Source organism: Prunus dulcis, chromosome 7 (assembly GCF_902201215.1).
Source record: "Prunus dulcis chromosome 7, ALMONDv2, whole genome shotgun sequence".
NCBI lineage: Eukaryota > Viridiplantae > Streptophyta > Magnoliopsida > Rosales > Rosaceae > Prunus > Prunus dulcis.
The window spans coordinates 11,331,795-11,344,667 of record NC_047656.1 but is presented as its reverse complement, the minus strand read 5'-3'; the positions used below and the strand labels follow the sequence as shown (position 1 = coordinate 11,344,667).

Here is a 12,873-nt window from a genome sequence, read left to right as displayed (position 1 = left end):
CTAATGTTTATACTCACACATTAAGGAAATATAATGAGTTTTATATTTTGTAATGAAATATGAACGATCATGTTTTACTGTGTCTCTCTCTATTTTGAAAGTTTATCTCGTTTTTATATTTGTATCATGTCATTTTTGTGTTGTGTGTCGATATTTATTCGCCATAATATTAGAAAAAAAATTATATTATAAATTGAGCTGGAGTCATGTATTACATTACATGTGGAAGGAACCCCAAAAAAAACAAGAGTCTACTAGTCTTTTGTTTTTTTCTTCTATAAAGTGGTTTGGAGTGGGAGAGAAGTTAATTGCATTGGGCAATCATGCTCAATTCCAAATGGATAGAAAAGTACGAAAAGCAAGTACACATTTAAAAAGTATACAGTTAGAGGCATGCTATTTGCATATTGTAAATTGAGATGGGTGTATGCATTACAATATGCTATTTGCATATTGTAAATTGAGAGGGCAACAATGATTAGACACGTCAACAACGTTAATGCCTCCAGGCTTTGAGTTTGGGCTCAATAGGAAGCCGGCCATGTCCCCTAAAATGTTAGAATAAAGTGGAGAGATAGAGACTCTACCCCCAAAAAAACTAAATATTAAAAAAAAATAAAAATGGGGGAAAAATGGCTTTCTCAGCCATTGAAAATGTGCATGCACACCAAGTGCATGACCAATTGACTCTATGATGAGTACATGACACATGTGCGTGCTGCCCTAATACAACTTAATTAAATTTAATTAAACCCTTTTTTGGCTGTGTTTTAGGCCGGCCATGCAGCAGACGTTGGATTAGAACAAATTAGGGTTAATTAGGAGGTGCCCCGTGTTTTGCTTAGAGGCAAAGCTCGTTCATCATGTGACATCATCATTTTCAGTGTCGAGTGCCCCTTTCAGAATTTCAATCTAATTTTATTTAATTAATGTGCAGAGCCATAAACGTGAATGATTAACAAAACCCTTCTTTTTTACTCTAGCAAAGCAATCAAAGGTCAAAATTAATATTAAAAATTCAAAAGTATAACAAGAATTATGGTTTGGACCACAAGAAATGTTTGATGAAGATTTCTGCACAGTCCTTGTCTTGGTAGCTTTTGAGTTCTTCTTGTGAACATTGACAAAGGATATACTTAATATTATTTAGAAGACTCATCAGAACTTGAAGAAAGTGATCCTAATATCAGCAAATTAGTTTGCAGAAAGTGATTTTATGTGAAGACCCGTATTTTAAAATACATATAAATATATATTGATTATATTTATATGTGTAATTATTTTGGTATGTATAAATTGTTGTTATACTTTTATATTAATTATTATGAATACTATTATAATAATACTTATATATTTCTATGTTTATGATAATATTTAGTTTCTTTGGTTTGTTATCCATGTATTGTTCACCTCATGCATATTAAATGGCTGTGTTTAAAGGTGTAGTAATCCTATTACATTTACAACACCTCTTGCATGAGAATGTTTATTGGTAAAAATCTAAAAGACTAGGGGGAATGGATCTTAGATAGAGTTGAATGTTTAGTATATCTTTTAAATAACATGTGGCAGTTTTTCCTTACTTGGTTTTTTGACGTGCAAATCATTTAGGCCAAGTTTTATTGTTTGCAATTTACTATTTCACTTTGCTTTACAAGTGTCATTATTTATGATGACTAATCCTTTTGTAAGCATGAGCTGGTGAAACTTGGAGCAAAAGTCTTATCTGTTAAGCCACATATCCATTCACCAATTAAAATCAACTAGTTGCCGCCTTTTAACTACTATAAATAGGAATCATTTGCTTTGATTGTTTGAATGACATACATGGGAGTGCATGATAGAACAAGAAAGTGTTAGAGAGAAGAAAGAAGAGGAAAAATATTTAGTGTTGGTAGAACAACAGAGACTTTGGAGGAACTCAAGGTGTTGGATTGTAGAGTTATCTTACGTTGTAAAAACATTGGAATCAAGGTAGGGGTTTCTTGGGGGCCTTTACGGGGATTGATCTAATTAAATTTCGTGAGCTCTATATTATGTGTGATATTGTATAATGTTCTTGATATATGATATTTACGTATTGTGAACTATTTGAATTAATGTTGGCATAATTATATCATGTCATGGTAATTGGTTGGAGTTGTTGGATTGAGAAAATAATCATGGAAAAGAGGGTAATGGAAATACTCTTTTGTGTAGTTGAGTCTAACTCTTGGCAGGTACCAGGTTCAGGGATCCCACAGTGTACATAGTTTTTATTGGGTGATTTCGGATTGGCGAAAGGGAGTTAGACAAGATGACTAACAAAAGGAAAATTATGGGATGATTGAAATGGGTGTTAGTTCATATAAATGGGCATTCGGGACCAAGTGGTATAAGCATGGCATGGGACGTGCAGGTCTGCTTGTCTAGTTATATGGATTAACGGGATTAGATGAAGAGCATTCATGCATTAACATTATTAATGTAATATTTGGCTGTGTGATTGCATATCACTTAATTTAGTTATATCAATCTGCTGTGATAAGGTCTCATGTCCCTACTGAGCTGTGGTAGCTCACCTCTCACCCTATTTAATTTTTCAGATGAATTAGTGGACAAGAAAAGGACTAAATCAGTTAAGGCTAAATAGATGAGAATGATAAGAGCTTTATTTATTTCTTGTAAAGTTGTAAGATTTTGAAGCTATTTTTATAAGAGAAGTTTATTTTAAACCCCTATTTTGTATTTCTTTTTATTTTTATTTTCTCACACACCGGGCACGGAATTCTCACCTACCCGAGTCCGGGGCGTGACATTTTATCCAAACAAAATGTATATATTTATATATGCATGCTGCAGCCGGCAAGCAGTCCAACAGCTTTTGCTGGTTGTTGTAAGTTCGAGATCATATTTTTCTCATTCGATAAGTGTACTTGTACGGCCTAGCTAGGATTCAAAATAAAAACAAAGTTTTGTTTTGTTAAGGAATAAGTATTATACCAATAATATTTCTACCGCTGTGTTTCCTATTTTTCATGTTATGAACAGCTCATACTCCAATAGAAATAATAATAATAAAAAATTACAAATTATTTCCAAATTAATTATTAATCTTGTCAAAGCATATCAACTTTTCATTGTCAGTACCTTGATATTGTGTGTGAGAAATCCTCTTTTTTCTTGTAGTTTAGACTATCGTTTATATATATAAAAGAAGTAAAAAGATGAACCCTAATATGAGCTATTTGTGTTGTGTTCAACTTGATTTCAACGTGAATACAATAGCACCCAATCTAAACTTTGCAGGTACATATTGAGTTGTGTCCAAAATTTGGTTCCCTGATTTTCAATTAAAGAAAACAAAATGAAATGAAAAAACAAGTATGTGATTAAACAAGAACATTAAATTACATATACAATCCATGAAGCTTCCAAAATAAGTTTTTGCACTTTCATCATCAAATGTATTAAAACGTGTTGAAAAATATAAGTCTTACAATGGAAACTTGATTAAATAAAATATGACATATAATAAATGGTTCAACTACTCATATCACCAATGAATTTAATGATAAAATCTCATACCTATTGGGCTTTGTAAGTGGTTAAGTTGGGGACAATATCGATGTTGTTAGTTGTGGGCCGATGCCCCGTTTCTTTGAAATTTAAAAAAGTATCAAAGCCGAGGCTTGAATATTTGACTCCGTTGTAGAATTGGCTTCATGTGTGGCCTACTATGTAATGGTCCCATGTGAGGGGACATGTTGAATAATATAAGTCCCACATCGAAAAACTTGACTAAATAAAATTCGACATATAATGTGTTGATAATAGTAGGCCGCTGACCTGCCTCTCTGAAATTTAACATTATCATATCAAAAGTGCAAAAACTAATAAAATATGTTAAGTTTACATTTAAAATGATTAACATTTTACTACATTTGATGTGTTAACATAATTATAGACAAACATATAATTATGTTAAGTTGTGTTAACACAGATTTTGGAAACCCAAAGCAAACTAATACGATGGGCACATCCTTCTTAAAGTTTTCTATAATGTAGTTCAACAATTGGAATTGTCTTTATTTCATGAAATTTTCAAGGGTTATTCGTGCAAAAAAAAAAAAAAAAAATCTAGACCGGAATAATCAAGTGAAACAAAAATGTGGACAATCAAGTGACTAAACAAATTTTGATTTATCCAATTTTTTGTATGAATAATCTTTGAATGAGAATCTAAAAACTAAATGATTTGGACCATTGAAACATAGCCTAGAAATAAAATGTCCTTACTTTTCTTACTGAACGGAGAAAATCTTTTATGTATAATGTATGTATGTATCGAGTCCTATGTTGTCCAAAACAATAGAGTTGGGCCAAATTGAGTCTTTTTTTTCAAAGTAAAATTTTGAAAATTGAGGGTCCCAGGGCTTGCTTCTTCTGGCTCCCCTCATGGTCTGGCCTCGAATTAATTTTTATTTCATTTTTTATAGAGACCAAAACTGTAGACACCATAGAAGAACTTCGTTCAAAGGATATTTAAGAGTAATAGTCCTCGAATTTGTGCCCGATTCTTAATTTGGTCCTTTATCATATACATGTTCTTGGACTAATCACTATTTTAACCTATTCCTTTCCCCCTAGCTTTACCATTGTACTTAAACATTATGGACTTGCATTTAAAATTAGAGCACAAATCTGTAAATAATGAAAAGAACTTTATAATTGATTTTAATACAGGATTAATCCTAGTAAAACCCGATCATGCCTGTTCTTTTTTTCTTTTTGGTCAGAATCATGCATGTTCTTGCAGGTAATTTACTAAGGATTTTGGTACAGGATTCATCCAAGTAAAACTCTTATTTATTAAAATGCCTCCTGTGATTTTTAAATAATTTTAGTTTGCCCCATGACATTTCAAATGACTCAATTTCCTCCATGACCTTCCATTCCGTGACCAAGGTTGCCCCATTCTATTAATTTTCAGATAAAAATCGTTAAATTGGCTGATGTGGCATGAGCATTTTGATAAATTTAACTATTAAAAATTAAAAACTTCAAATTAAATATAAAAAATGCTTGAAATTATTTTAAATAGGTAAAAATAAAGATATCTCTTCTCTTTTTTTCTCCCTCAATCATCAACCCCACCACCTTCTCCCTCATCTCAACCAGCCCCACTGCCCAACCAACCCTAGCAACCACCTTCCCCCTCCCCATTCCTCTGTCAAAACAAAGGTACTAAAAAAACCCAACAACCCTTTCTCTCTCTCTCTCTCTCTCTCTCTGTTGTGGAAAGCACAAACCCAACTCGCCCTCCGCCCTCTGTCTTCTCTGCCCTCTCCTCCTTTCTTCGACATTGTCAAACCCTAACCAACCATTCTCCCTTTGTCTCTCCTCCCAGTTCTCTCTTTTTCTTTGGCAGCTACTGAGAGAGATATGGACTGCCACATATGTGAAATCTGAAGTCAATTTGGAGTTTTTTTGTGTGGGTTTTGAGCCTTTTGATAATTGGGGAGAGAGAGAGAGAGAGAAGGGAGAAGGGAAAAGGTGGGGTAGGGTGGGTTTTGGCTGGGTGTGGGTTGGCTGATGATTGAGGGAGAAAAAAAAAGAAGACATTTTTATCTTTATTTTTTACCTATTTAAAATAATTTCAAACAATTTTTATATTTAGTAGTTAAATTTATCAAAATACTCATGCCACTTTAATTGATTTAACGATTTTTATCTAAAAATTAACAGAATAAGGCAATATTGGTCACGAAATAGAAGTTTAAGGAGGAGATTAAGTCATTTGAAACGTCAGAGTGTAAACTAAGACTATTTAAAAACCAAAAGAGCATTTTAATAAATAAGTCTTTAATTAATTATGTATAAGAGAGAGAGAACCCTGGTGGCCAAGAATGTCCTAATTAAGTCCCCATCATATTTTCATTTTCCTTTTCCTTAAACTTTTGCTTTACTTTTTTACTTTTGTCCCGACGTGATTAAGTCAACATTTGGATTAAACCCATGATTTGAAGGATGAGACAAGCTCCATTGTCCTGGCCACACATTCCAAAGCTGGAAAACCAAGAAGTTTTGTTAAGACTCATTTTAGACATCAAAATTTATTTGTTTTGGTTCTAGAATTCACCGTATTTTAGTTCAACTGTGACAATGAGCGAGCAAGTCGAAGTCTTTAGAGAGGATGGTTGGTAGGGCAGGGGACAAGAACAACCTATTTTCATCATAAGGACGTCTCAAATAACAGCTACACCTAATCAAGAAGGGAGACTTAGTCCTCATGGTACGAACGTTGATTATTATCAACCAACGGACTGAGCGAAGTTAGGAGAAAGACTTCTATGAAACGGTAATAACACTATCTTGCTATTTTCGACCAATAACGTTCTGACACGCATGACAATACTTTCATATGACATAGTATTATTGGTCAGGGATATCAAAATAGTGTTATCCCCATTGCAACTAAGTTTTTCTCGGAAGATAAAGTCTAAATGGCCCCTACGTCATTGAAAAAGTTATATATACACAATTTTTTCATTTTAGTTTTATTAGCATCAATTTCTTTATGTGCAGGACCATATTAAAACGTTTTTAAAATGCATATATATAATACACATGGTTAAAGTTGTAATTAACTTCGTAATCATTGATGTTTAAGATTTAAGCAAAACTTTTATAATGGCAGCTTTTAAAGTTAATGAGAGTAGTCTGCATTTGTGGGTTGATAAATTGTTTCTGTGCTTGTAATTGATAAGAAACTTGATATCAAATTCTGATGTGAAATTATTCATAGCGAGATAGGGCCAAAGGGATAACTTTAAATTAAGAAATATAACTTTCGTCACAAATACACATTTATTATTAATGGCTCAACGACATATCAATTGTTTAGTACTGAACTGAACTGGTGACTCAACGTCATATCAATTATTATATATCAATTATTGTTTGAGTTTGGCATGACATTAATACTGTAAGGTATCGTACGGTTGCTGATCTCAAAGTTGTAAGGAGAGAAAAGTACTAATCTTGATTTGCGAGAGAAAAGTATGGTTTTCACCTTTGCATTCTCGTGTTTAAAGAGAGCTAGGATGTAGAAATTATACATTATCTTGGTTAAGCAGGAAATACAGAGGATCAAGTCCTCTCTTTCTTAGTCCCAAACCCTTAAACGACATCGTTTTGAACACAAGTACGATATCAGTATCGAAATAAAAAAGATAGAAATAGTACTTAATAAGATTCTATTTTCGGAAAAATCTTCGTTTTTATCTAGAGTAAAAGCCATATATGCTCTTTCTTTCTCAAGAAGAATCTATACCTATATAATTGGAACTTCGACCTAATTTATTATTTGTCAACCCAACAGGCAAATCTCATTAGATATAGTATTTTCTTCCATGAGTCATGACCATACTTTTTCAAGTTTCTCAGAGAAGCTATAGCTGGCTGGCTCTCTAGTCTTATAGCTTCTCTTCTCTCCTCAATTATTCAAGAATCTTGTTAGCCAAATAGTACGTACGTAGTTAAAGGTGGTTAATAGCATACTAGGGCCACCTCCTCATCGGGAAAAACCAAATTATCCGACAAGCTCCTCACTAAAACAATTATTTTACTCTTAATGAACAAACCCTTTGCAAATTCTCTCTCTCTCTCTCTCTCTCTCTCTCTCTCTCTCTCTCTCTCTCTCTCTTCTTTTCTGTTCTTTTCTGTTCTTTCTCCCACTGTTGATGTTGAATTGGGAAACATCTAGCTCCACCACTCAACACTGTTATATGGGGTGTGACGTGTGAGGCGTGGCCATTATATATATATATATATATATATATATATATATGCAGCACCAGAAAAGGGAGCCATGCTGGCTCACCACAAACCGTCCAAGTGGAAGAATCGTGCGACGACACATGCAAAAGGTGGACTGGTGTTTTTGTGCCTGTTAGATTTGCATTCCACATCATCCTGTGCCAAGCTTTTGAGCTTCTTTTAATCCTAACCCTAGTAAACACCACCAGGGCCTGGCGTCATTTGGATGCATGTGGGGGGAGAGAGAGAGAGAGAGAGAGAGAGAGAGCTTTATTTGTTTGTGCACGTCTAAAGGGTTTGCTTTCTTGCATCCACAATAGGCTCGAGTGGACACGTATAACATGTTTCTTTCTATTATTTATGTTTTTGTTAGTACAAGCGTGAATTGGAATTCATAATAGCCCTAACAAAAACTTTTAGCTTCAATTATGAAGAGGTCGAACGTGAGTTAATTTAGTGTTTTGAAAATGATAGTCATAGAAGGGATGCGAACCAAAATGGAAAACGACAAGAGAACTATTCAAACTTATATTAAGGTCACGCTTAGTGATTCGGATTGAAGTGGACTATTTCAAGAGCATTTTCAAGGGAGATGTCAAACACCAAACATCAAATTTAAATTTGATAGCTGATGTGGCAATTTGACATTTACACAGTTTTACACTCCACCTGATATGTCAAATAAATAATTATTGTAACAGTCAATTCATTTAAGATAAAGAAGGAAAAAAAAAAAAAAAGAAGGAAAATAATAAATAAAGTAACAACCAGTTGTCTTTAAAAAATAATAAAATATGCATTGGACATCTTGCTTTTGGGATGTCAAAACTTACTGCTGAACCTCCAACATTCATTCCACATCAGCTTTGACAATTCGGTTGGAGTGATGTGAGATGTTATTTCTAACCGTTAAATGTTTATGTGACACTTTTGACATATCAGTTGGAGATACTCTAATTAAATTGGACATAAATGTCTTGACCGTTGTTTGATGAACTTATAAATACTGAGATTGAACTTATTAAATTTAACAACATCCCAACATATTATATCTTGTATTAGTCCCATATAAGAACAAACAGTCCAATTCAGTCCAAGTCGAGTCACCGAAGGATCAATATTGATTTGGATGAATTGATTGATGGTTTTCTTGACTAAAATATATTAAAATGAATGATGATTTCACTATGTCATGGTATATGGTATAAAATAGTTGAATGGTATGCTTCGTCCTTGGCTAGAAAGTACATAAAATCATAACTATCGCTTAGTGATAGTGATAAACAACATGGAATTTTTATTTATAAAAAACCTTTTTGTGGGGGAGTTTTCATAAAAGACACATTCGATTCAATTTTTTGGAATTAGTATGCAAATTCACTTCACTTATCACTTACTTACTAAGGCCAAGCCGCCAAGGTGTCAAAGTTACCAAATCAAGTTGATTAGGCAGAAAAATGGATGCTTTTCCTCACTTTTAGCTAAATAACAATAATTAGTGAAAAGTATTATAGGGTGGACGAAATGGGATTGGCACTAAGCAAGTGGATTAGCGTTTCTTAAGCTTTGTCTTTCCCAAGTAGTGGTGATTACACATCTCCTGCATGATAGTTAATTAAAGGTAAAAAAATCATTCAAAGAATCTTCTCCAACTTTAAATAATTTGAGGGTTGATATTCTTTTTTGGTGAATGGAGGGACCAATTTGCAAGTGGGGAAGTTCCTGATTTTTGTATGGTATTATAATAAACATAATGGAATTGTTATTCTCGTTAATTAGTGATAACATTAAGGTGGATATTATCATTATCAGGAGTTGGTGTCAGGAATATTGACATCAAAAACTTTGGTGCTCAACGATTGTCTTGCTATTTTGGCAAAGCTTATGGGTTTAAGACCGGTTGGTTTTGAATTGGGAACGTAGCCCAAAGAGTGAATGGAACAAAAAAGAGATTTTTACGTTAAAAAAAAACCTCAAATCAAGAAGGAAGAAATACTTCATGTAGAGAAAACTTTAATCCACTATATATTGGGAAGGGAATTAAGAACTTCTTCTCTCCGTAGCTATATGGAATAGAAAGGAAAAAAAAAAAAGGTTATCTATATCACTTTTCTAACATGTTCCTTATTCTTCACACAGTAGTGGCCTTAGGGTGGTGCAAGTAGCGCCACCGCATATGGCCCTTGATTTTTTAGGCCCCCGAAAAAAATTTTCTTTATATTATATATATTAATATTATAGAAATGATATATATACTTTAGCGTGCTACATATTATTATAAATGTGTATGACAGACTTGGCTTTATAGTGCATATCTCTTAATAGAAGGGCTTGTGTTCAAGTCTTATTGAAGTCATTCTACCTATTTTAATTATTATTTTTGCATTATAATAACAATTTTTAAATATTTATAAACAGAAACACCTTAAAAAAGGACACATCAAACTAAACTAACCAATAGTATATATATCCTATTGTAATAGTTTTAATTATTCAAATAAAGATAACATCAAACTAAACTAACCAATAGTATATATATCCTCTTGTAATAGTTTTAATTATTCAAATAAAGATAACAAATACAATGTGTATGATTTTTGGATAGTAAGGTTTGTCATTACATGTTTATTGATGATGACTTTTAGTTCTAAGTATTTTTGTATTAGATTATGTGAGGCCCAAATTTCAGTTTAGCACGGAGCCCTCAAAATCTCAAGGACGACCCTGACTCTACATATATGGAATATGTCAGAAAAGTGATACGAGTAACACTTTTTTTTTAAAAAACCAAATTTATTCACCAATACTAGAATCACCAAATTTATTCACATAATATAATAAAATTTCCTTAACAAGTAAAAGGGGCATGCAGGAAGTTTTTGAGTTTTCTTTTGAAAAAGTTCTCATAGGGGAGGAACTTCTTTTGTAGCCATAGTTCTTGGAGGTAACAAGTATACATTGGGTTCGAATTAGTGCCCAAGACAGCTAGGGTTCATACGAGAGCTGGTTCCTTTGCAGTTTATTTTTTCAGTTGAGCTTCATATTGAGTGAGTCTGGGCTTTTACTATAGTTTGGATAGAGTGATTCTACGGACACCCATTATATGCTCTATGGACACCCATATTCTAAATTTAAATGTCTATAATTTGATCTGGACGTATATAATGGGTACCCTCCAAATTATTATTTCAATTTTTTTTTTTCTTCAAACATTTCAAACGAGTACCCAAATTAGTAGATCACCTTCCGAGACATAGATGAGATATGGGTAGCCTGTTTCACTGAGAGCAAGAAATGAGAGATGGGCTAGAGAAGTGGCGGATCTAGCTGGGTATTGGGTAGGCTGTTTACTACCCGAAAATTTTCGAAAAAATAAAATAGGTATTAGGTAGCTGGTTCTATTACGTCACGTAACTATGTGTATCTTTCTATGTTTATTAATAAAATTTACTCGAATCGTCAAATTTAGTATGTAAGGTTTGCCTACCCGACTTTTTATGATTCAGTTTTGGTGAAGGAACATGTATCGAGACTTCATTTGACTAAGCTAAAAGAAGAAAAACACAGTAGTAAATTGCATAATATTACTATAAAATATAACAATAATTCATTAAAGATGAAAACTTTGATGCATTAATTTAAAAATGTGGGGGAAAATGGAAAAAAAACAAACCAAATGACATCAAACACCACTGCAGAGAGTGCATTAATGGGTGTGTGTGTTTTTTTTTTGGTTTCACAGTAAAGTAAGTTGCAATCCAAGGAGAGCATGGATTTTTTCAAGTTTTGGTAACATCATAGGGAAGCCCTGCATCACTTCCACCGTTGTTACCTCCAAACAATCCAGCAGGCAACCCTAATCCACTTCCCTTATCACCTTCGACGCTCAGCTGTTGGGGCACATGCCCTAGTCTATCACCATATCCAGCATTGGTTTCTCTAGTACCCCATCCAGTATTGCCTACAATATTATCCCCATAATAATGTGGAAGCATGTCATGCCTCATCTCACTTCCACCAGTAGACCTTCCTCCATAATTCACGTGAGGCATCCCCAAATCAGTTCCATAATGCCTAACACTGCTACTCGAACCAGCAATGTTATGAATTTGCTTGGGAAGCCCTAAATCACTTCCGCCATAGCTGTAATTGCCTTCAAAGTTCACGCTAGGAAACCCTATACCGTTTGCAGGATTAACAGAACTACCAAAATAGGTATATTCGGGCAGTCCCATATCACTCCTCACACTACTGCTAGCTCCAACAATGTTCTCCATTTGCTTCGTCTTTTCCTTGTGCAGATAATTAAACAAAGACTCTGTAGCGTTCCATTCATCATTATGTGGAGGAGCACATGGTGGAACATTAGGATCCATCTCTTTAGTTTCGATCCGTTTCTCGATCTCTTTCATCTTATCCTTCATAAAAAAAACCAAATCAGTTAGCTCTCTAGCGTGAAATGCATCTAGTGGCTTACCATTTTTAAGAATCTGGTGCATGATATAATTCATCTCCATCTCATTGTTCTTCTTCTGAATCTTCCTTATTTGTTCTTGTATTTTGGCTGCACTATCCTTGAGGTAAGTCTCTTGGTTCGTCATCTTCTTCCACCGCTCGAATTCCGGTATGCTGAGAAACCTTGCCAGTAGTTCTTGAACCACTGGGCGTTCAGGCCATACAACAGGCTCGTCGCTATCGGGCCCATAAACGATGATCAAGCCATTCACATCACATAAAATGGTCAGCTCTCTCAGTTTTTTCAACAGGTTTGCCCTCCTCTTTCTGAAGGTGGCTTTCCTAGCAGCATCATTCACAATCCATGCAAGTTTCACCTTTCTCCTTGTCATGGTTGATGACTCTATACTCCACCCATCCAAGCGTATTTATATCATGTATGACATTTGTTCTCATAGATACAGGGGTAGTTTGGTCATTAAAATTGTTACATTCTTTTGTAATATTTGAATATTTTGAGATTATATAGTGTTTCGTTAAAAAAAAAATTAACATTTTTAAGCACAAAAATAATTATCGAGAAAATCCTCGAAGAATTTTAAAGCCAAAATTATCGAA

General features: G+C 33.9%; 1 protein-coding gene across 1 annotated transcript; it reads right to left on the bottom strand.

Annotated features, from left to right (window-relative positions):
* Positions 1-11,579: 11,579 nt before the first annotated feature.
* LOC117635366 (MADS-box protein SOC1-like) lies at positions 11,580-12,647 on the bottom strand. Its single transcript, XM_034369696.1, has one exon. It carries the CDS (start codon positions 12,645-12,647, stop codon positions 11,580-11,582), a length of 1,068 nt encoding a protein of 355 aa, XP_034225587.1.
* Between the last annotated feature and the right edge of the window lie 226 nt (positions 12,648-12,873).